The sequence below is a fragment of the Triticum aestivum genome, chromosome 5B (genome assembly GCF_018294505.1).
Source record: "Triticum aestivum cultivar Chinese Spring chromosome 5B, IWGSC CS RefSeq v2.1, whole genome shotgun sequence".
In the NCBI taxonomy this organism is placed as follows: domain Eukaryota; kingdom Viridiplantae; phylum Streptophyta; class Magnoliopsida; order Poales; family Poaceae; genus Triticum; species Triticum aestivum.
The window spans coordinates 613,287,658-613,311,075 of record NC_057807.1 but is presented as its reverse complement, the minus strand read 5'-3'; the positions used below and the strand labels follow the sequence as shown (position 1 = coordinate 613,311,075).

The 23,418-nt window shown below is 42.4% G+C and overlaps 1 protein-coding gene across 1 annotated transcript; it reads right to left on the bottom strand.

Moving 5' to 3' along the window:
• Window positions 1-8,767: 8,767 nt before the first annotated feature.
• On the bottom strand, window positions 8,768-11,863 carry LOC123115104 (putative ripening-related protein 4). The gene is made up of 2 exons (XM_044536369.1): window positions 11,265-11,863; window positions 8,768-9,146 (listed from the first exon to the last, which is right to left on the bottom strand). Exons 1-2 carry the CDS (start codon window positions 11,861-11,863, stop codon window positions 8,768-8,770), a joined length of 978 nt encoding a protein of 325 aa, XP_044392304.1.
• Window positions 11,864-23,418: the final 11,555 nt, after the last annotated feature.

Below are 23,418 nucleotides of genomic sequence, written 5' to 3'. Positions count from 1 at the left end.
ATTCACTTAATAAAACAGTGGGTCAAGCTGAAAATATGTAATACAGATAAGAGTCCTAGGTTATGTATGTACAGAGCAGAGCAGCGGTAAGAGTAATGCAAATCACTGACCAAAACAGTGGGTCAAGCTGAAAATCGGTAACAGAAATTGCAGGATTGAGTATATCAAAACATGCCAGCCATGATAACGCCAGTAAGAAGCCAAAGGCGAAATATGCTTTGTTTTTGCTTGGAAAGTAAGACTGAGTTGCCGGCTAGCTAGTGGAGTGACATGTTTGTAATGGCAGTTTGGTACTATTGGCCGTAGAAATATGGGAAGAACACATTCAGGGTTTGAGGTCAGACACTTGCACGCCCATCTCCAAGGTTGGCTGCTAGTGCTCCATTGATTAATATATGAAATTTGAAAGGGGCTAATATGACCATCAACCTGATTTTCTGAATACTATTACAGTCAGTCAGTCTGCAATAAATATGCAATAATAATGTATAGCCCCAGATTTTCTGAACTATAAAAATGATGTAGCAAAATCAGGGGTTGTAGTAAATGGTACCAAGTGTTCATTTTTTACTACTCAAGCTAGCTCAGTGCTTCCTTAATAAACTGGAAAGATGCAGCAAATACGAGCTTTCTGCATCATAGGATAACCTGATATTTCCATAAGTTACATTTGGAAGCTCAACTAGTAGTACGAGATTAATAAATATTTCCATAGTAAAAGTATTCATCACTAGCTAGGATGTGTAGAAATACTACTGTAGATTCACTATTAGCAGTACATGCAGTCTAATACAGTCGGACATTATCCTAGATGGAAGCCTTGTACTACTGTAGAATTACAATTGCGGAGGAGGGATCGGAAATTACCCTCAAGGGCCCATGGAGATTGCCCCCGCAGCGACCTCGGAGAGGCCGGTGATGAGGACGAGGGATGAGCAGGCAGGTCACCACCACCACCACCCCTGGGCGGCCGCGCATTCACATTCTCCCACTGTGCCGCCGCACCAGGAGACATGGACCTGGATGAGGAGTGCGATTGGATCTGGAAGGAGTGCTCCAATAAATCAAGGGGATGAAGGATCAAATCAAAGATTGAGGTCGCCGCTTACATTTTACTAACGATCCAGGCGCGGGCGTCGGGATGGAGCCCGGAGCACAAGTCGCCTTCGGCGATGGGGCGCAGGTGCGTTCGGGTCAACCCCGCCTCCGGCGGCTGCGATGGCGGGACCTGAGTCTTGGGTGGGGCGCCAGTTGGCGTCCACGCTCCCCCTCCCCTCGCCCCTCCGGCTCGTCCTCCATAGCCAACGAGTAGATCGGGGAGGGAGGTCACTTGCTCGGGAGATCGATTGATGGCGGAGGCACCTGGACGGAGAAGTGAGGGGAACTGGGCTCGGCGGTGGGACCAGCGCGGGGGCGAGGGGAGGGCGGAGGTGGCTCGCCTTACCTTTTCCGGCATGGGGCGTGCGGCGTGGGGGTGAGGGGAGACAGAGGCGAAGCGGTGAGCGTGCGAGGAACACGGATCGGGGAGGTGCGAGGCCATGAGGAAAAGGAGGTGCGGCGCCGAGGGCGGGATGAGCGCGGTGTCCCTACGGTGGAGGGCGCCGACCGAGGCCTTCGGGACGGGCGGAGGAAGAGCGGCGGACGTCCTCCAGGAAGCGAGGAGGAGCGGGTGGTGGCGCGCGGGCGCGGGCGGCGGGGTCCGATCGGAATCGGGAGGGATGGGATCGGCAGGGTGGCGGCGGCGATGGGGGAGAGGGAGCGCATGAGGTGGTGGCGGATCTGGAGTGCTAGGGTTCGTGGGGTGAGAGGGTGAGGGACTTTTCTTTTTTCTTTTTTTTGAGACAAAGAGGGGGAGGGGGTGAGGGAGAAAGGGCTGCCGTCAGATCCGAGAGCATCCGACGGTGTTTCAGCATGATCCGCGTGACATGTCCATGGACCAATCAGAACGCAATACACGTTATGACCTTCTAAATTGGTCGTAATCGACTAAAAATAAGGTGTTGAACCATATTTTTCAAAAAAAGGTGTTGAATCATATAAACTATTTTCAAAAAGAAACATTCTCATTGTGTCACCAAATGTGACATAGTTTTTAGGAAAACTAACAAACTTGAAATTTGAATAAGACAAATATCTTTTAGAAATTGTTATGAGAAATGAGTTTTTAGGGGGGGGATCATTTTCTACTTTTTCACATGAAACATTCAAAGAAATGATCTCATATTGTGCACAAGGGTGCATATTGGAATGACAAACAATGTTGTCTAAGGAATTTTTCATTTTTTGGACGAAAAAATCATTTTCCGTTTTTCGAGTGCCCAAAATGAGTTTTTTTGTGAAGAACCTACCAAATAATTGTTGCAAAATTGCACCAAATCAATTTTCTAAAATATTAGGACATATTTAATGCACAATTGACCAAATGGTTGGATGTAAAAAGTTTTCATCCACCTCTCGTGAAAAAGACAAGTTTCTGCCGGTTCGGCTGGAAGCGGGTCAAATTTGAATTGCAGCTGCCTCATAGTATGCTCTTTATTTTTTAAAAAAATCATTTTTAGGTTCAAAAGTATCTATTTAATCAGAGAAACACCAAAAAAATTCCAAGATTCAACCACTAGTTAAGAGAGTTGCCTAAGGGAGTTTTCATTATCTTTGAACGGAAAATTCATTTTCCATTTTCTGAGTGCCTGAAATGAGTTTTTTTTGTGAAGGAACTACCATATATTTGTTGCAAAATTGTACCAAATCAATTTTCTAAAATACTAGGACATATTTAATGCACAATTGACCAAATGGTTGGGTGTAAAAAGTTTTGATCCACCTCTGGTGAAAAAGACAAATTCCCGCCGATTCAGTTGGAAGCGGGTCAAATTTGAACTGCAGCTCCCTCATAGTTTGCTCTTTATTTTTTTCCAAAAATCATTTCTAGGTAAATAAGTATCTATTTAATCATAGAAACACCAAAAAAATTCCAAGATTCAACCACTAGCTAGGAACGGTCAAGCCCACCTTTTTGACCGCATTTTGAAACGGGCATAAAAAATTCAAAAAAATCAAAAAATTGGAAAACCTTCGCATTGTGTCATTGTATGTGACCAACTTTCCAGGAAAAATAATAAACTTGTAATATGGTAATTATTTTAAAAAAATGTTCTAAGAAATGTGTTATCATGCGTGAAGATTCATGGCTTTCAAGCCAAATGATCAATCTTATGGCCACATTCATGGAATAGTTTGTTCAAATGATCTCATATCATGCAAAAGGGTGCATCTTGGAATGACAAACAATATTACCTAAGGAAGTTTTCATTTTCTTTGCACGGAAAATTCATTTTTCATTTTCTGAGTGCCTGAAATGAGTTTTTTTTGTGAAGGTACTACCAAATAATTGTTGCAAAATTGGACCTAATCAATTTTATAAAATACTAGGCCATATATAATACACAATTGATAAAATGGTTGGGTGTCAAAAAAATTTATCCACCTCTGGTGAAAAAGACAAATTCCCGTCGATTCAGCTGGAAGCGGGTCAAATTTGAACTGCAGCTGCCTCATAGTTTGCTCTTTATTTTTTAAAAAACTTATTTCTAGGTAAATAAGTATCTATTTAATCAGAAATACATGGTTTTATGGTGAGACATTGAGGTTTGGACGGTGGCCGAGGGCCCCAACTCTAGAGCGCGTAAGCTTGCATGCCCGCCGCGTGGTCACCGCGTGATCGTGGTGTTGCCATGTGTTCTGGGCGGCCTAGGCATGTCTAGTGGGTTGGGCACTCCCCGGGTAGGTGCTAGGAAGAAAATCACAACATAAGATTCTCAGGAGGAGACCGATCGATGCTCAAAGATGAATAAGCAGCCAAGTGTTTGATTTGCGGTACGGGAAATGCACATGGCCAATGGGCGTGAGTTTTGGCTGAGGATGATCAGTTACTAAGAAGACCGTCTTCACAAATTTCACCTCAAAAGGAGGAGCCTAGGTGGTACTTGCTTTACAAAGTACCACACTGGACATAAATACGAATGTTGAAGCTGGGCTCAAAATAATGAATGGATTGAGCTGGCATTTGGTGGAGGATGGTTATTTGGGCATAGGAAAGCACTGTAGAAAATGGATACCATTTGGACATGCAAAAGTGGTACTTCCTTCACAAAGTGCTGCTCTGAACAGAATAGGAAAATGAAAATTTTCGAATTATTTTTGAACTAGGCAAGGAATGTTTTTGACATATTTGATGAAGATATGATCCAAAACATTTATGAGAATTTTTTGGGAATTTTTGGAATAACAGAAATATAGGTTGCTTCACAACCTAGGGCAAAAACTACCACATGGACATGACACATAGGCAAAACTGATGAGATGGCGCCTAGTCATCACAACCCACCACAATCTACAAGGCTATGACCATCTATATTGGTCATTAACAACTAGAAATAAGGCAGCGGACTAGCACTATTTGCTTCGTGACCATTTCATGTAAGGAAATTACGACCTTTCTGACCAAAATGGTCACAATGGTTTAGGATTTGGAGCCCCCCGAACAGCTTTTGACCAATTGGTCTGAAATGGTCATAGATCTATGACCAATTCTTCCAGGGTCATTGACAGAAGGTCACTAATTGACATATTTCTTGTAGTGCAAGGTGGAGACATGCGTGAACATCCGAGTGAATGACATTCACAGTGACGAAGTGTAAGTAACTAGTTGAGACAATCTGTATCAAGGGTGATGACCGTTTCCTACTTGTATTATATCTAGGGGATGGAAGCCACCAAGATTAACGTCTAGCTTGGTAATATCATAATAATATAAAGACAGATTGAATTGTTACAAATGTAACTCCCTTGTGATTAACCTTGTATCTAATTTTTATTGTAATTTTCTATTTGGTGTTACTCAAAGCGCTTTGTAATTCCAGCAGCTACCTTCCACGCCCTTTTCGATACCAGGTGTTTTTTGGGAAGCACCAGAAGAATCGGTTTTTGTAAAAACTCAGAAATCTCGGTGTTTTACCGCCCAAAGAATTCAAATGAATTTTGAATTCTAATTAATAGGGTATAAATATAAGTATGTAACCTGTAAATCATCAAATCTGAAAGAGCATGCCCGGGTGGCAAATACCCTTTAGTACCATGGTGTATACATAACTCATATAGAAAAAATAGTAATAATAAAAACTCACAAAAGTTGAAAGTTTTTTTTACAATAAACTTGGTCACTTTTGCACTAATTCAGTCTCTTTCTTCGATTTTGTAACCAACGTATGGTTTGTGTTCTGCAACCTTCGGGCTTGTAACATCTGGGTGCGCAACAAATATTTTTAAGCAGCCACCTTTTTTGTTCCAGTGAATGGAATTTTGGCAATGAGCATCCATTAATAGTCATTTGTGAACATCCGAGTGAATGAAATTCACGGGAAAGTAGTGCAACTAACTAACTAGTTTAGACTATCCGTATGAGTGACATACGTTTCCTAATATCATATATTATATATGGGATGGAATCCGCCAGGATTAAGGTGTAGCTCGGCAACATCAAATTAATACACCATCTGATTAAATTATTACAAATGTAACTCACTAGAATTTACCATTGTATCTAATTCCCTTGCAATTTGTTGTTTCGTGGTACTCAAAGCGCTTTTAATTTCACTACCTCCCTCCAAATCGTTTAGGGTTCTTTTTTTTCTCAGTACCGGTGCTTCTTTCCAAGAGGCGCGAAAAGAACCGGTTCTTGGAACATCTCAGAAATCATCGAGTTTTACCACCCGAAGAATTCAAAGTTTTTGTCTATAAATAGTGAAATATATGTCTATGACCTGCATAACATCACATATGGTAGTGTGTACGTGTGTGTTTGTGTGTGTGTGTGTATGTGTGTGTGTGCTCAGTCATATATGCAAGGTGTTGTTGAACTACAAATTGATGTATTTGCCAATTTCATTTCATATTGCACCCAAACTGGCAAATAGATAAATCTGGAAAAATATTAAATACACGTAAATAATACATATAGCACCGAAACAAGGTAAATACATAAATATAGCACCGAAACAGGACAAATACATAAAGTTGAGAAAATATCAGATACAAGCGAGTGGTGGCTTGTGTTAATTAGCCGCAACTCCACCACCGAGAGAACAACGCACACATCTACGCTTCTGCATGTCTGCATGTACATAGCTTAATGCAAGGTCTTCATGGCATAGCTCACACATCAGACCATGTGATCTTGAACACTCCAATCGCCTCCTTAAGCCCCAGCGCCTTCCACACGGCTGGTGACGCGTCTACGTCGTTGTATGGGCACGGTGGCTCGAAGTTGTGCTCAGCGTCGCAGCCGTACACCGAGTCGCCCTCCTCAACGACCTTGGCCAGCACGGCACGCCCGTTCCCATTGATGTGGATCATCTTGTTGCACCTGCACTTGTCGTCTAGGCGCAGCCACCCTGTGGACAGCGCCACCACCAGCTCGGTGTCCTTGTGGAAGCGGTTGTCGCAGAACGATTTGCCTCCGCCGTCTCCACCTCGTGCGAAGCTGTTCAGAGTTAGGATCGTCAGCGTGTCGGCCGACACCGGGGGCGAGAACCTGCATTGCGGGTAGCGGTGACTATCTTTACAACAGACCGAGGCGTGATCCCTGTTGCAGTCGCCGGATTTGCCATGCAGGAAGCCACTAATGTGGCACTTGCCGCGACTGTGGCTGCTCTCTGTAGTAACGTTCGCGCTACTGCACACGGACACAGAGACGCCATGGACACGGTGGTGTGACAGGAACATCAAGAGAGCAAACATAGCTAGTAGCTTCTTCAAGTTAGCCATGTCTCTGAGGTACTCACATTGCTTGCAAATCTGCAATTTGTGCTTGTGCGTTTGTGAGGATATATTGGTTGATCCATGTTGTTTATATAGGGCACAAGCCCCAACGAACAACAACTGCTCATGCAACTCGGTATGCTAATTCAGTCTCGTTTCTTCGGTTTTGTAACCCAGAGATGGTTGATGTTCTGCAACCTTCGGGCTTGTAGCATTTGGACGTGCAACATATATTTTTAAACAGCCGTCTCTTCTTTATTTTAGTGAACGAACTTTTGGCATGAAGCTTCCATTAATAGTCGAGGTGGAGACATGCGTGAACATCCGAATGAATGACATTCAGAGTGAAGTAGTGTAAGTAACTAGTTGAGACTATCTGCATCAACAGTGATGTACGTTTCATACTTGTATTATATCTAAGGGATGGAGGCCGCCAAGATTAAGGTCTAGCTTGGTAATATCAAAATAATATAAAGACAGATTGAATTGTTACAAATGCAACTCACTTGTGATTAACCTTGCATCTAATTTTTCTTGTAATTTTCTATTTGGTGTCACTCAAAGCGCTTTGTAATTCAGCAACTACCTTCCACGCCCTTTTCGATACCAGATGTTTTTTTGGGAAGCACCAGAAGAATCGGTTCCGGTAAAAACTCAGAAATCTCGGTGTTTTACTGCCCAAAGTATTCAAATGAATTTTGAATTCTAATTTATTGGGTATAAATATAAGTATGTAACCTATAAATCATCAAATCTGATAGAGCATGCCCTAGTGGGAGATACCCTTTAGTTCCAGGGTGTACACACGCCTCATATAGAAAAAATAGTAATAATAAAAACTCACAAAAGTTTGGAAGTTTTTCTTACAATAAACTTGACTCACTTTTGCACTAATTCACTCTCTTTCTTCGATTTTGTAACCAACGGATGGTTGGTGTTCTGCAACCTTCGGGCTTGTAACATCTGGGTGTGTAACAAATATTTTTAAGCAGTCGCCTTCTTTGTTCCAGTGAATGGAATTTTGGCAATGAGCATCCATTAATAGTCATTTGTGAACATCCGAGTGAATGAAATTCACGGGAAAGTAGTGCAACTAACTAACTAGTTTAGACTATCCGTATGAGTGACATACGTTTCCTAATATCATATATTATATATGGGATGGAATCCGCCAAGATTAAGGTGTAGCTCGGCAACATCAAAGTAATACACCATCTGATTAAATTATTACAAATGTAACTCACCAGAATTTACCTTTGTATCTAATTCCCTTGCAATTTTTTGTTTCATGGTACTCAAAGCACTTTGTAATTTCACTAGCTCCCTCCAAATCCTTTAGGGTTCTTTTTTTTCTCAGTACCGGAGCTTCTTTCCAAGAGGCGGGAAAAGAACTGGTTCTTGGAACATCTCAGAAATCATCGAGTTTTACCACCCAAAGAATTCAAAGTTTTTGTCTATAAATAGTGAAATATATGTCTATGGCCTGCATAACATCACATATGGTAGTGTGTGCGAGTGTGCATGTGTGTGTGTGTGTGTGTGTGTGTGTGTGTGTGTGTGTGTGTGTGTGTGTGTGTGTGTGTGTGTGTGTGCTCAGTCATATATGCAAGGTGTTGTTGAACTATAAATTGATGTATTTGCCAATTCCATTTCATATTGCACCCAAACTGGGCAAACACATAAATCTGGAAAAATATTAAATACACGTAAATAATACATATAGCACCAAAACAAGGTAAATACATAAATAAAGGAAAATATCCTATACATGTGAATGGTAAATATAGCACCGAAACAGGACAAATACATAAAGTTGAGAAAATATCAAATACAAGCGAGTGGTGGCTTATTTTAATTAGCAGCAACTCCACCACCTTGAGAACAAGGCACACATCTACGCTTCTGCATGTCTGTGTGAACATAGCTTAACGCAAGGTCTTCATGGCATAGCTCACACATCAGACCATGTGATCTTGAACACTCCAATCGCCTCCTTGAGCCCCAGCGCCTTCCACACGGCCGGTGATGCGTCTACGTCGTTGTATGGGCACGGTGGCTCGAAGTTGTGCTCGGCGTCGCAGCCGTACACCGAGTCGCACTCGTCGACGACCTTGGCCAGCACGGCACACCCATTCCCGTTGATGCGGATCATCTTGTTGCACATGTGCTTGCCGTCCAGGCGCAGCCACCCCATGGACAGCGCCACCACGAGCTCGGTGTCCTTGTGGAAGCGGTTGTCGCAGAACGATTTGCCGCCGTCGTCTCCACCTCGTGCGAAGCTGTTCAGAGTTAGGGCCGCCGGTGTGTCGGCCGACACCGGGGGCGAGCACCTGAATTGCGGGTAGCGGTGACCGTCTTTACAGCAGACCGAGCCATGATCCCTGTTGCAGTCGCCGGATTTGCCATGCAGGAAGCCACTGATGTGGCACCTGCCGCGACTGTGGCTTCTCTATGTAGTAACGTTCGCGCTACTGCCGACGGACACGGAGACGCCATGGACATGGAGGTGTGACAGGAACATGAAGAGAACAAACATAGCTAGTAGCTTCTTCAAGTTAGCTATGTCTGTGAGGTACTCACGTTGCTTGCAAATCTGCAAGTTGTGCTTGTGCGTTTGTGAGGATATATTGGTTGATCCATGTTCTTTATATAGGGCACAAGCCCCAACGAACAACAACTGCTCATGCAACTGGGTATGCTAATTCAGTCTCGTTTCTTCGGTTTTGTAACCCAGAGATGGTTGATGTTCTGCAACCTTCGGGCTTGTTGCATTTGGGCGTGCAACATATATTTTTATACAGCCATCGCTTCTTTATTTTAGTGAACGAACTTTTGGCATGGAGCTTCCATTAATAGTCGAGGTGGAGACATGCATGAACATCCGAGTGAATGACATTCACAGTGAAGTAGTGTAAGTAACTAGTTGAGACTATCTATATCAAGAGTGATGTACGTTTCCTACTTGTATTATATCTACGGGATGGAAGCCGCCAAGATTAAGGTATAGCTTGGTAATATCAAAATAATATAAAGACAGATTGAATTGTTACAGATGTAACTCACTTGTGATTAACCTTGTATCTATTTTTTCTTGTAATTTTCTATTTGTGTTACTCAAAGCGCTTTGTAATTCCAGCAACTACCTTCCACGCCCTTTTCGATACCAGGTGTTTTTTGGGGAAGCACCAGAAGAATCGGTTTTTGTAAAAACACAGAAATCTTGGTGTTTTACCGCCCATTGGGTATAAATATAAGTATGTAACCTGTAAATTATCAAATCTGATAGAGCATGCCCCAGTGGGAGATACCCTTTAGTTCCAGGGTGTATACACGCCTCATATAGAAAAAATAGTAATAATAAAAACTCAGAAAAGTTTGGAAGTTTTTTTTACAATAAACTTGACTCAATTTTGCACTAATTCAGTCTCTTTCTTCGATTTTGTAACCAACAGATGGTTGGTGTTCTACAACCTTTGGGCTTGTAACATCTGGGTGTGCAACAAATATTTTTAAGCAGCCGCCTTGTTTGTTCCAGTGAATGGAATTTTGTCAATGAGCATCCATTAATAGTCATTTGTGAACATCCGAGTGAATAAATTCACGGGAAAGTAGTGCAACTAACTAATTAGTTTAGACTATCCGTATGAGTTACATATGTTTCCTAATATCATATATTATATATGGGATGGAATACGCCAAGATTAAGGTGTAGCTCAGCAACATCAAAGTAATAGACCAACTGATTAAATTATTACAAATGTAACTCACTAGAATTTACCTCTGTATCTAATTCCCTTGCAATTTATTGTTTCACGGTACTCAAAGCGCCTTGTAATTTCACTAGCTCCCTCCACATCGTTTAGGGTTCTTTTTTTTCTCAGTACCGGTTCTTCTTTCCAAGAGGCGGGAAAAGAACCGGTTCTTGGAACATCTCAGAAATCATCGAGTTTTACCACCCGGAAAATTCAAAGTTTTTGTCTATAAATAGTGAAATATATGTCCATGACCTGCATAACATCACATATGGTAGTGTGTGCGTGTGTGTGTGTGTGTGTGTGTGTGTGTGTGTGTGTGTGCTCAGTCGTATATGCAAGGTGTTGTTGAACTACAAATTGATTTATTTGCCAATTTCATTTCATATTGCACCCAAACTGGGCAAATACATAAATCTGGAAAAATGTTAAATACACGTAAATAATACATATAGCACCGAAACAAGGTAAATACGTAAATAAAGGAAAATATCGTATACATGTGAATGGTAAATATAGCACCGAAACAGGACAAATACAAAAAGTTGAGAAAATATCAAATACAAGCGAGTGGTGGCTTATTTTAATTAGCAACAACTCTACCACCGAGAGAACAACGCACACATCTACGCTTCTGCATGTCTGCGTGTACATAGCTTAATGCAAGGTCTTCATGGCATAGCTCACACATCAGACCATGTGATCTTGAACACTCCAATGGCCTCCTTGAGCCCCAGCGCCTTCCACACGGCTGGTGACGCGTCTACGTCGTTGTATGGGCACGGTGGCTCGAAGTTGTGCTCGGCGTCGCAGCCGTACACCGAATCGCACTCGTCGACGACCTTGGCCAGCACGGCACGCCCGTTTCCATTGATGCGGATCATCTTGTTGCACCTGCGCTTGCCGTCCAGGCACAGCCACCCCGTGGACAGCGCCACCACCAGCTCGGTGTCCTTGTGGAAGCGGTTGTCGCAGAACGATTTGCCGCCGCCGTCTCCACCTCGTGTGAAGCTGTTCAGAGTTAGGATCGCCGGCGTGTCGGCCGACACCGGGGGCGAGCACCTGAATTGCGGGTAGCGGTGACCGTCTTTACAGCAGACCGAGCCGTGATCCCTGTTGCAGTTGCCAAATTTGCCATGCAGGAAGCCACTGATGTGGCACCTGCCACGACTGTGGCTGCTCTCTGTAGTAACGTTCGCGCTACTGCCGACAGACACGGAGACGCCATGGACACGGAGGTGTGACAGGAACATCAAGAGAGCAAACATAGCTAGTAGCTTCTTCAAGTTAGCCATGTCTGTGAGGTACACACGTTGCTTGCAAATCTGCAAGTTGTGCTTGTGCGTTTGTGAGGATATATTGGTTGATCCATGTTCTTTATATAGGGCACAAGCCCCAACGAACAACAACTGCTCATGCAACTGGTATGCTAATTCAGTCTCGTTTCTTCGGTTTTGTAACCCAGAGATGGTTGATGTTCTGCAACCTTCGGGCTTGTAGCATTTGGGCGTGCAACATATATTTTTATACAACCGTCTCTTCTTTATTTTAGTGAACGAACTTTTGGCATGGAGCTTCCATTAATAGTCGAGGTGGAGACATGCATGAACATCCGAGTGAATGACATTCACAGTGAAGTAGTGTAAGTAACTAGTTGAAACTATCTGTATCAAGAGTGATGTACGTTTCCTACTTGTATTATATCTACGGGATGGAAGCCACCAAGATTAAGGTCTAGCTTGGTAATATCAAAATAATATAAAGACAGATTGAACTATTACAAATGTAACTCACTTGTGATTAACTTTGTATCTAATTTTTCTTGTAATTTTCTATTTGGTGTAACTCAAAGCGCTTTGTAATTCCAGCAGCTACCTTCCACGCCCTTTTCGATACCAGGTGTTTTTTTGGGAAGCACCAGAAGAATCGGTTTTTGTAAAAACTCAGAAATCTCGGTGTTTTACCACCCAAAGAATTCAAATGAATTTTGAATTCTAATTTATTGAGTAAAAATATAAGTATGTAACCTGTAAATCATCAAATCTGATAGAGCATGCCCCAGTGGCAAATACCCTTTAGTTCCATGGTGTATACACACCTCATATAGAAAAAATAATAATAATAAAAACTCACAAATGTTCGGAAGTATTTTTTACAGTAAACTTGACTCACTTTTGCACTAATTCAGTCTCTTTCTTTGATTTTGTAACCAACGGATGGTTGGTGTTCTGCAACCTTCGGGCTCGTAACATCTGGGTGTGCAACAAATATTTTTAAGCAGCCGCCTTCTTTGTTCCGGTCAATTGGATTTTGGCAATGAGCATCCATTAATAGTCATTTGTGAACATCCGAGTGAATGAAATTGACGGGAAAGTAGTGCAACTAAGTAACTAGTTTAGACTATCCATATGAGTGACATACATTTCCTAATATCATATATTATATATGGGATGGAATCCGCCAAAATTAAGGTGTAGCTCGGCAACATCAAAGTAATACACCATCTGATTAAATTATTACAACTGTAACTCACTAGAATTTACCATTGTACCAAATTACCTTGCAATTTTTTTGTTTCGTGGTACTCAAAGTGCTTTGTAATTTCACTAGCTCCCTCCCATCGTTTAGGGTTCATTTTTTTCTCAGTACCGGTGCTTCTTTCCAAGAGGCGGGAAAAGAACCGGTTCTTGGAACAGCTCAGAAATCATCGAGTTTTACCACCCAAAAAATTCAAAGTTTTTTGTCTATAAATAGTGAAATATATGTCTATGACCTGCAAAACATCACATATGGTAGTGTGTGCGTGTGCGTGCGTGTGTGTGTGTGTGTGTGTGTGCTCAGTCATATATACAAGGTGTTGTTGAACTACAAATTGATATATTTGCCAATTTCATTTCATATTGCACCCAAACTGGGCAAATACATGAATCTGGAAAAATATTAAATACACCTAAATAATACATATAATCCCGAAACAAGGTAAATACATAAATAAAGGAAAATATCCTACACATGTGAATGGTAAATATAGCACCGAAAGGGGACAAATACGTACAGTTGAGAAAATAACAAATACAAGCGAGTGGTGGCTTATTTTAATTAGCAGCAACTCCACCACCGAGAGAACAACGCACACATGTACGCTTCTACATGTCTGCGTGTACATAGCTTAATGCAAGGTCTTCATGGCATAGCTCACACATCAGACCGTGTGATCTTGAATACTCCTATGGCCTCCTTGAGCCCCAGCGCCTTCCACACGGCGGGTGACGCATCTACGTCGTTGTATGGGCACGGTGGCTCGAAGTTGTGCTCAGCGTCGCAGCCGTACACCGAGTCTGCACTCGTCGACGACCTTGGCCAGCACGGCACGCCCGTTTCCGTTGATGCGGATCATCTTGTTGCACCTGCGCTTGTCGTCCAGGCGCAGCCACCCCGTGGACAGCGCCACCACCAGCTCGGTGTCCTTGTGGAAGCGGTTGTCGCAGAACGATTTGCCGCCGCCGTCTCCACCTCGTGCGATGCTGTTCAGAGTTAGGATCGCCGGCGTGTCGGCCGACACCGGGGGCGAGCACCTGAATTGCGGGTAGCGGTGACCGTCTTTACAGCAGACCGAGCCGTGATCCCTGTTGCAGTCGCCGGATTTGCCATGCAGGAAGCCACTGATGTGGCACCTGCCACGACTGTGGCTGCTCTCTGTAGTAACATTCGCGCTACTGCCCACGCACACGGAGACGCCATGGACACGGAGGTGTGACAGGAACACCAAGAGACCAAACATAGCTAGTAGCTTCTCCGAGTTAGTCATGTCTGTGAGGCACTCACGTTGCTTGCAAATCTGCAATTTGTGCTTATGCGTTTGTGAGGATATATTGGTTGATCCATGTTCTTTATGTATGGCACAAGCCCCAACGAAGAACAACTGCTCATGCAACTGGGTATGCTAATTCAGTCTCGTTTCTTCGGTTTTGTAACCCAGAGATGGTTGATGTTCTGCAACCTTCGGGCTTGTAGCATTTCGGCGTGCAACATATATTTCAAAACAGCCATCTCTTCTTTATTTTAGTGAACGAACTTTTGGCATGGAGCTTCCGTTAATAGTCGAGGTGGAGACATGCGTGAACATCCGAGTGAATGACATTCGCAGTGAAGTAGTGTAAATAACTAGTTGAGACTATCTGTATCAAGAGTGATGTACGTTTCCTACTTGTATTATATCTATGGGATGGAAACCGCCAAGATTAAGGTCTAGCTTGGTAATATAAAAATAATATAAAGACAGATTGAATTGTTACAAATGTAACTCACTTGTGATTAACTTTGTATCTAATTTTTCTTGTAATTTTCTATTTGGTGTTACTCAAAGCGCTTTGTAATTCCAGCAGCTGCCTTCCACGCCCTTTTCGATACCAGGTGTTTTTTGGGAAGCACCAGAAGAATCGGTTTTTGTAAAAACTCAGAAATCTCGGTGTTTTACCGTCGAAAGAATTCAAATGAATTTTGAATTCTAAGTTATTGGGTATAAATATAAGTATGTAACCTGTAAATCATCAAATCTGATAGAGCATGCCCAGTGGCAAATACCGTTTAGTTCCATGGTGTATGCACACCTCATATAGAAAAATAGTAAAAATAAAAACTCACAAAAGTTTGGAAGTTTTTTTACAATAAACTTGACTCACTTTTGCACTAATTCAGTCTCTTTCTCCGATTTTGTAACCAATGGATCGTTGGTGTTCTGCAACCTTCCGGCTTGTAACATCTGGGTGTGCAAGAATTATTTTTAAGCAGCGGCCTTCTTTGTTCCAGTGAATGGAATTTTGGTAATGAGCATCCATTAATAGTCATTTGTGAACGTCCGAGTGAATGAAATTCACGGGAAAGTAGTGCAACTAACTAACTAGTTTATACTATCCGTATGAGTGACATATATTTCCTAATATCATATATTATATATGGGATGGAATCCGCCAAGATTAAGGTGTAGCTCGGCAACATCAAAGTAATACACCATCTGATTAAATTATTACAAATGTAACTCACTAGAATTTACCTTTGTATCTAATTCCCTTGCAATTTGTTGTTTTGAGGTACTCAAAGCGCTTCGTAATTTCACTAGGTCCCTCCACATCGTTTAGGATTCTTTTTTTTCTGAGTACCGGTGCTCCTTTTCAAGAGGCGCGAAAAGAACCGGTTCTTGGAACATCTCAGAAATCATCGAGTTTTACCACCCGAAGAATTCAAAGTTTTTGTCTATAAATAGTGAAATATATGTCTATGACCTGCATAACATCACATATGGTAGTGTGTGCGTGTATGTGTGTGTGTGTGTGTGTGTGTGTGTGTGTGTGCTTAGTCGTATATGCAAGGTGTTGTTGAACTAGAAATTGATGTATTTGCCAATTTCATTTCATATTGCACCCAAACTGGGCAAATACATAAATCTGGAAAAATATTAAATACACGTAAATAATACATATAGCACCGAAACAAGGTAAATACATAAATAAAGGAAAGTATCCTATACATGTGAATGGTAAATATAGAACCGAAACAGGACAAATACATAAAGTTGAGAAAATATAAAAAAAAAACTAGTGGTGGCTTATTTTAATTAGCAGCAACTCCACCACCGAGAGAACAACGCACACATCTACGCTTCCGCATGTCTGCGTGTACATAGCTTAATGCAAGGTCTTCATGGCATAGCTCACACATCATACCATGTGATCTTGAACACTCCAATCGCCTCCTTGAGCCCTAGCGCCTTCCACACGGCTGGTGACGCGTCTACGTCGTTGTATGGGCACGGTGGCTCGAAGTTGTGCTCGGCATCGCAGCCGTACACCGAGTCGCACTCATCGACGGCCTTGGCCAGCACGGCACGCCCGTTCCCGTTGATGCGAATCATCTTGTTGCACCTAAGCTTGCCGTCCAGGCGCAGCCACCCCGTGGACAGCGCCACCACCAGCTCGGTGTCCTTGTGGAAGCGGTTGTCGCAGAACGATTTGTCGCCTCATGTGAAGCTGTTCAGAGTTAGGATCGCCAACGTGTCGGCCGACACCGGGGGCGAGCAGCTGAATTGCGGGTAGCGGTGACCGTCTTTACAGCAGACCGAGCCGTGATCCCTGTTGTAGTCGCCGGATTTGCCATGCAGGAAGCCACTGATGTGGCACCTGCCGCGACTGTGGCTGCTCACTGTAGCAACGTTCGCGCTACTGCCCATGGACACGGAGACGCCATGGACACGGAGGTGTGACAGGAACATAAAGAGAGCAAACATAACTAGTAGCTTCTTCAAGTTAGCCATGTCTGTGAGGTACTCACGTTGTGAGGAAATCTGCAATTTGTGCTTGTGCGTTTGTGATGATATATTGGTTGATCCATGTTCCTTATATAGGGCACAAGCCCCAACGAACAACAACTGCTCATGCAACTCGGTATGCTAATTCAGTCTTGTTTCTTCGCTTTTGTAACCCATAGATGGTTGATGTTCTGCAACCTTCGGGCTTGTAGCATTTGGGCGTGCAACATATATATTTATACATCCGTCTCTTCTTTATTTTAGTGAATGAACTTCTGGCACGGAGCTTCCATTAATAGTTGAGGTGGAGACATGCATGAACATCCGAGTGAATGACATTCACAGTGAAGTAGTGTAAGTAACTAGTTGAGACTATCTGTATCAAGAGTGATGTACGTTTCCTACTTGTATTATATCTATGGGATGGAAGCCGCCAAGATTAAGGTCTAGCTTGGTAATATCAAAATAATATAAAGGCAGATTGAACTGTTACAAATGTAACTCACTTGTGATTAACTTTGTATCTAATTTTTCTTGTAGTTTTTTATTTGGTGTTACTGAAAGCGCTTTGTAATTCCAGCAGCTACCTTCCACGCCCTTTTCGATACCATGTGTTTTTTTGGGAAGCACCAGAAGAATAGGTTTTTGTAAAAACTCAGAAATCTCGGTGTTTTACCGCCCAAAGAATTCAAATGAATTTTGAATTCTAATTTATTGGGTAAATATATAAGTATGTAACATGTAAATCATCAAATCTGATAGAGCATGCCCCAGTGGCAAATACCCTTTAGTTCCATGGTGTATACACACCTCATATAGACAAAATAGTAATAATAAAAACTCACAAAAGTTCGGAAGTATTTTTTACAGTAAACTTGACTCACTTTTGCACTAATTCAGTCTCTTTCTTTGATTTTGTAACCAACGGATGGTTGGTGTTCTGCAACCTTCGGGCTTGTAACATCTGGGTGTGCAACAAATATTTTTAAGCAGCCACCTTCTTTGTTCCAGTGAATGGAATTTTGGCAATGAGCATCCATTAATAGTCATTTGTGAACATCCGAGTGAATGAAATTGACGGGAAAGTAGTGCAACTAACTAACTAGTTTAGACTATCCGTATGAGTGACATACGTTTCGTAATATCATGTATTATATATGGAATGGAATCCGACAAGATTAAGGTGTAGCTCGGCAACATCAAAGTAATACACCATCTGATTAAATTATTACAAATGTAACTCACTAGAATTTACCTTTGTATATAATTCCCTTGGAATTTGTTGTTTCGTGGTACTCAAAGTGCTTTATAATTTCACTAGCTCCCTCCCATCGTTCAGGGTTCGTTTTTTTCTCAGTACCGGTGCTTCTTTCCAAGAGGCGGGAAAAGAAACGGTTCTAGGAACAGCTCAGAAATCATCGAGTTTTACCACCCGGAAAATTCAAAGTTTTTGTCTATAAATAGTGAAATATATGTCCATGACCTGCATAACATCACATATGGTAGTGTGTGCGTGTGCGTGTGTGTGTGTGTGTGTGTGTGTGTGTGTGTGCTCAGTCATATATACAAGGTGTTGTTGAACTACAAATTCATGTATTTGCCAATTTCATTTCATATTGCACCCAAACTGGGCAAATACATGAATCTGGAAAAATATTAAATAAACGTAAATAATACATATAGCACCGAAACAAGGTAAATACATAAATAAAGGAAAATATCCTATACATGTGAATGGTAAATATAGCACCGAAACAGGACAAATACATAAAGTTGAGAAAATACCAAATACAAGCGAGTGGTGGCTTATTTTAATTAGCAGCAACTCCACCACCGAGAGAACAATGCACACATCTACGCTTCTACATGTCTGCGTGAACATAGCTTAATGCAAGGTCTTCATGGCATAGCTCACACATCAGACCATGTGATCTTGAACACTCCAATCGCCTCCTTGAGCCCCAGCGCCTTCCACACGGCTGGTGACGCGTCTACGTCATTGTATGGGCACGGTGGCTCGAAGTTGTGCTCGGCGTCGCAGCCGTACAGCGAGTCGCACTCGTCGACGACCTTGGCCAGCACGGCACGCCCGTTCCCGTTGATGCGGATCATCTTGTTGCACATGTGCTTGCCGTCCAGGCGCAGCCACCCCATGGACAGCGCCACCACCAGCTCGGTGTCCTTGTGGAAGCGGTTGTCGCAGAACGATTTGCCGCCGTCGTCTCCACCTTGTGCAAAGCTGTTCAGAGTTAGGACTGCCGGCGTGTCGGCCGACACCGGGGGCGAGCACCTGAATTGCGGGTAGCGGTGACCGTCTTTATAGCAGACCGAGCCATGATCCCTGTTGCAGTCGCCGGATTTGCCATGCAGGAAGCCACTGATGTGGCACCTGCCGTGACTGTGGCTGCTCTATGTAGTAACGTTCGCGCTACTGCCGACGGACACGGAGACACCATGGACATGGAGGTGTGACAGGAACATCAAGAGAGCAAACATAGCTAGTAGCTTCTTCAAGTTAGCCATGTCTGTGAGGTACTCACGTTGTTTGCAAATCTGCAAGTTGTGCTTGTGCGTTTGTGAGGATATATTGGTTGATCCATGTTCTTTATATAGGGCACAAGCCCCAACGAACAACAACTGCTCATGCAACTGGCTATGCTAATTCAGTCTCGTTTCTTCGGTTTTGTAACCCAGAGATGGTTGATGTTCTGCAACCTTCGGGCTTGTAGCATTTGGGCGTGCAACATATATTTTTATACAGCCGTCTCTTCTTTATTTTAGTGAACGAACTTTTGGCATGGAGCTTCCATTAATAGTCGAGGTGGAGACATGCATGAACATCCGAGTGAATGACATTCACAGTGAAGTAGTGTAAGTAACTAGTTGAGACTATCTGTATCAAGAGTGATGTACGTTTCCTACTTGTATTATATCTACGGGATGGAAGCCGCCAAGATTAAGGTCTAGCTTGGTAATATCAAAATAATATAAAGACAGATTGAACTATTACAAATGTAACACACTTGTGATTAACTTTGTATCTAATTTTTCTTGTAATTTTCTATTCGGTGTAACTCAAAGCGCTTTGTAATTCCAGCAGCTACCTTCTACGCCCTTTTCGATACCAGGTGTTTTTTTTTGGGAAGCACCAGAAGAATCGGTTTTTGTAAAAACTCAGAAATCTTGGTTTTTACCGCCCAAAGAATTCAAATGAATTTTGAATTCTAATTTATTGGGTAAAAATATAAGTATGTAACCTGTAAATCATCAAATCTGATAGAGCATGCCCCAGTGGCAAATACCCTTTAGTTCCATGGTGTATACACACCTCATATAGAAAAAATAGTAATAATAAAAACTCACAAATGTTCGGAAGTATTTTTTACAGTAAACTTGACTCACTTTTGCACTAATTCAGTCTGTTTCTTTGATTTTGTAACCAACGGATGGTTGGTGTTCTGCAACCTTCAGGCTCGTAACATCTGGGTCTGCAACAAATATTTTTAAGCAGCCGCCTTCTTTGTTCCGGTGAATGGAATTTTGGCAATGAGCATCCATTAATAGTCATTTGTGAACATCCGAGTGAATGAAATTGACGGAAAAGTAGTGCAACTAACTAACTAGTTTAGACTATCCATATGAGTGACATACATTTCCTAATATCATATATTATATATGGGATGGAATCCGCCAAGATTAAGGTGTACCTCGGCAACATCAAAGTAATACACCATCTGATTAAATTATTACAACTGTAACTCACTAGAATTTACCTTTGTACCAAATTACCTTGCAATTTGTTGTTTCGTGGTACTCAAAGTGCTTTGTAATTTCACTAGCTCCCTCCCATCGTTTAGGGTTCGTTTTTTTTCTCAGTACCGGTGCTTCTTTCCAAGAGGCGGGAAAAGAACCGGTTCTTGGAACAGCTCAGAAATCATCGAGTTTTACGACCCAAAAAATTCAAAGTTTTTTGTCTATAAATAGTGAAATATATGTCTATGACCTGCATAACATCACATATGGTAGTGCGTGTGTGTGTGTGTGTGTGTGTGTGTGTGTGTGTGTGTGTGTGTGCTCAGTCATATATACAAGGTGTTGTTGAACTACAAATTGATGTATTTGCCAATTACATTTCATATTGCACCCAAACTGGGCAAATACATGAATCTGGAAAAATATTAAATACACCTAAATAATACATATAATACCGAAACAAGGTAAATACATAAATAAAGGAAAATATCCTATACATGTGAATGGTAAATATAGCACCGAAACGGGACAAATATGTACAGTTGAGAAAATAACAAATACAAGCGAGTGGTGGCTTATTTTAATTAACAGCAACTCCACCACCGAGAGAACAACGCACACATGTACGCTTCTACATGTCTGCGTGTACATAGCTTAATGCAAGGTCTTCATGGCAGAGCTCACACATCAGACCGTGTGATCTTGAATACTCCTATGGCCTCCTTGAGCCCCAGCGCCTTCCACACGGCTGGTGACGCATCTACGTTGTTGTATGGGCACGGTGGCTCGAAGTTGTGCTCAGCGTCGCAGCCGTACACCGAGGCTGCACTCGTCGACGACCTTGGCCAGCACGGCACGCCCGTTTCCGTTGATGCGGATCATCTTGTTGCACCTGCGCTTGTCGTCCAGGCGCAGCCACCCCGTGGACAGCGCCACCACCAGCTCGGTGTCCTTGTGGAAGCGGTTGTCGCAGAACGATTTGCCGCCGCCGTCTCCACCTCGTGCGAAGCTGTTCAGAGTTAGGATCGCCGGCGTGTCGGCCGACACCGGGGGCGAGCACCTGAATTGCGGGTAGCGGTGACCGTCTTTACAGCAGACCGAGCCATGATCCCTGTTGCAGTCGCCGGATTTGCCATGCAGGAAGCCACTGATGTGGCACCTGCCACGACTGTGGCTGCTCTCTGTAGTAACATTCGCGCTACTGCCCACGGACACGGAGACGCCATGGACACGGAGGTGTGACAGGAACACCAAGAGACCAAACATAGCTAGTAGCTTCTCCAAGTTAGTCATGTCTGTGAGGCACTCACGTTGCTTGCAAATCTGGAATTTGTGCTTATGCGTTTGTGAGGATATATTGGTTGATCCATGTTCTTTATATAGGGCACAAGCCCCAACGAACAACAACTGCTCATGCAACTGGGTATGCTAATTCAGTCTCGTTTCTTCGGTTTTGTAACCCAGAGATGGTTGATGTTCTGCAACCTTCGGGCTTGTAGCATTTGGGCGTGCAACATATATTTTTATACAGCCATCTCTTCTTTATTTTAGTGAACGAACTTTTGGCATGGAGCTTCCATTAATAGTCAACGTGGAGACATGCGTGAACATCCGAGTGAATGACATTCACAGTGAAGTAGTGTAAGTAACTAGTTGAGACTATCTGTATCAAGAGTGATGTACGTTTCCTACTTGTATTATATCTATGGGATGGAAGCCGCCAAGATTAAGGTCTAGCTTGGTAATATCAAAATAATATAAAGACATATTGAATTGTTACAAATGTAACTCACTTGTGATTAACCTTGTATCTAATTTTTCTTGTAATTTTCTATTTGGTGTTACTCAAAGCGCTTTGTAATTCCAACAGCTACCTTCCACGCCCTTTTCGATACCATGTGTTTTTTTGGGAAGCACCAGAAGAATCGGTTTTTGTAAAAACTCAGAAATCTAGGTGTTTTACCGCCCAAAGAATTCAAATGAATTTTGAATTCTAATTTATTGGGTAAAAATATAAGTATGTTACCTGTAAATCACCAAATCTGATAGAGCATGCCCCAGTGGCAAATACCCTTTAGTTCCATGGTGTATACACACCTCATATAGAAAAAATAGTAATAATAAAAACTCACAAAAGTTCGGAAGTATTTTTTACAGTAAACTTGACTCACTTTTGCACTAATTCAGTCTCTTTCTTCGATTTTGTAACCAACGTATGGTTGGTGTTCTGCAACCTTCGGGCTTGTAACATCTGGGTGTGCAACAAATATTTTTAAGCAGCCGCCTTCTTTGTTCCAGTGAATGGAATTTTGGCAATGAGCATCCATTAATAGTGATTTGTGAACATCCGAGTGAATGAAATTGACGGGAAAGTAGTGCAACTAACTAACTAGTTTAGACTATCTGTATGAGTGACATACGTTTCCAAATATCATATATTATATATGGGATGGAATCCGCCAAGATTAAGGTGTAGCTCGGTAACATCAAAGTAATACACCATCTGATTATATTATTACAAATGTAACTCACTATAATTTACCTCTGTATCTAATTCCCTTGCAATTTGTTGTTTCGTGGTACTCAAAGCGATTTGTAATTTCACTAGCTCCCTCCACATCGTTTAGGGTTCTTTTTTTTTCTCAGTACCGGTTCTTCTTTCCAAGAGGCGGGAAAAGAACCGGTTCTTGGAACATCTCAGAAATCATCGAGTTTTACCACCCGAAGAATTCAAAGTTTTTGTCTATAAATAGTGAAATATATGTCTATGACCTGCATAACATCACATATGGT

What these genes read in the sequence shown, in the direction of transcription:
- LOC123115104 (XM_044536369.1), bottom strand. Translation starts at nt 11,863, where the DNA reads ATGGCTAACTTGAAGAAGCTACTAGCTATGTTTGCTCTCTTGATGTTC. An exon ending in GGAGTGTTCAAGATCACATG is followed by an intron (nt 9,147 to 11,264) that starts GTCTGATGTGTG and finishes CCCGCAATTCAG; the next exon opens with GTGCTCGCCCCCGGTGTCGG.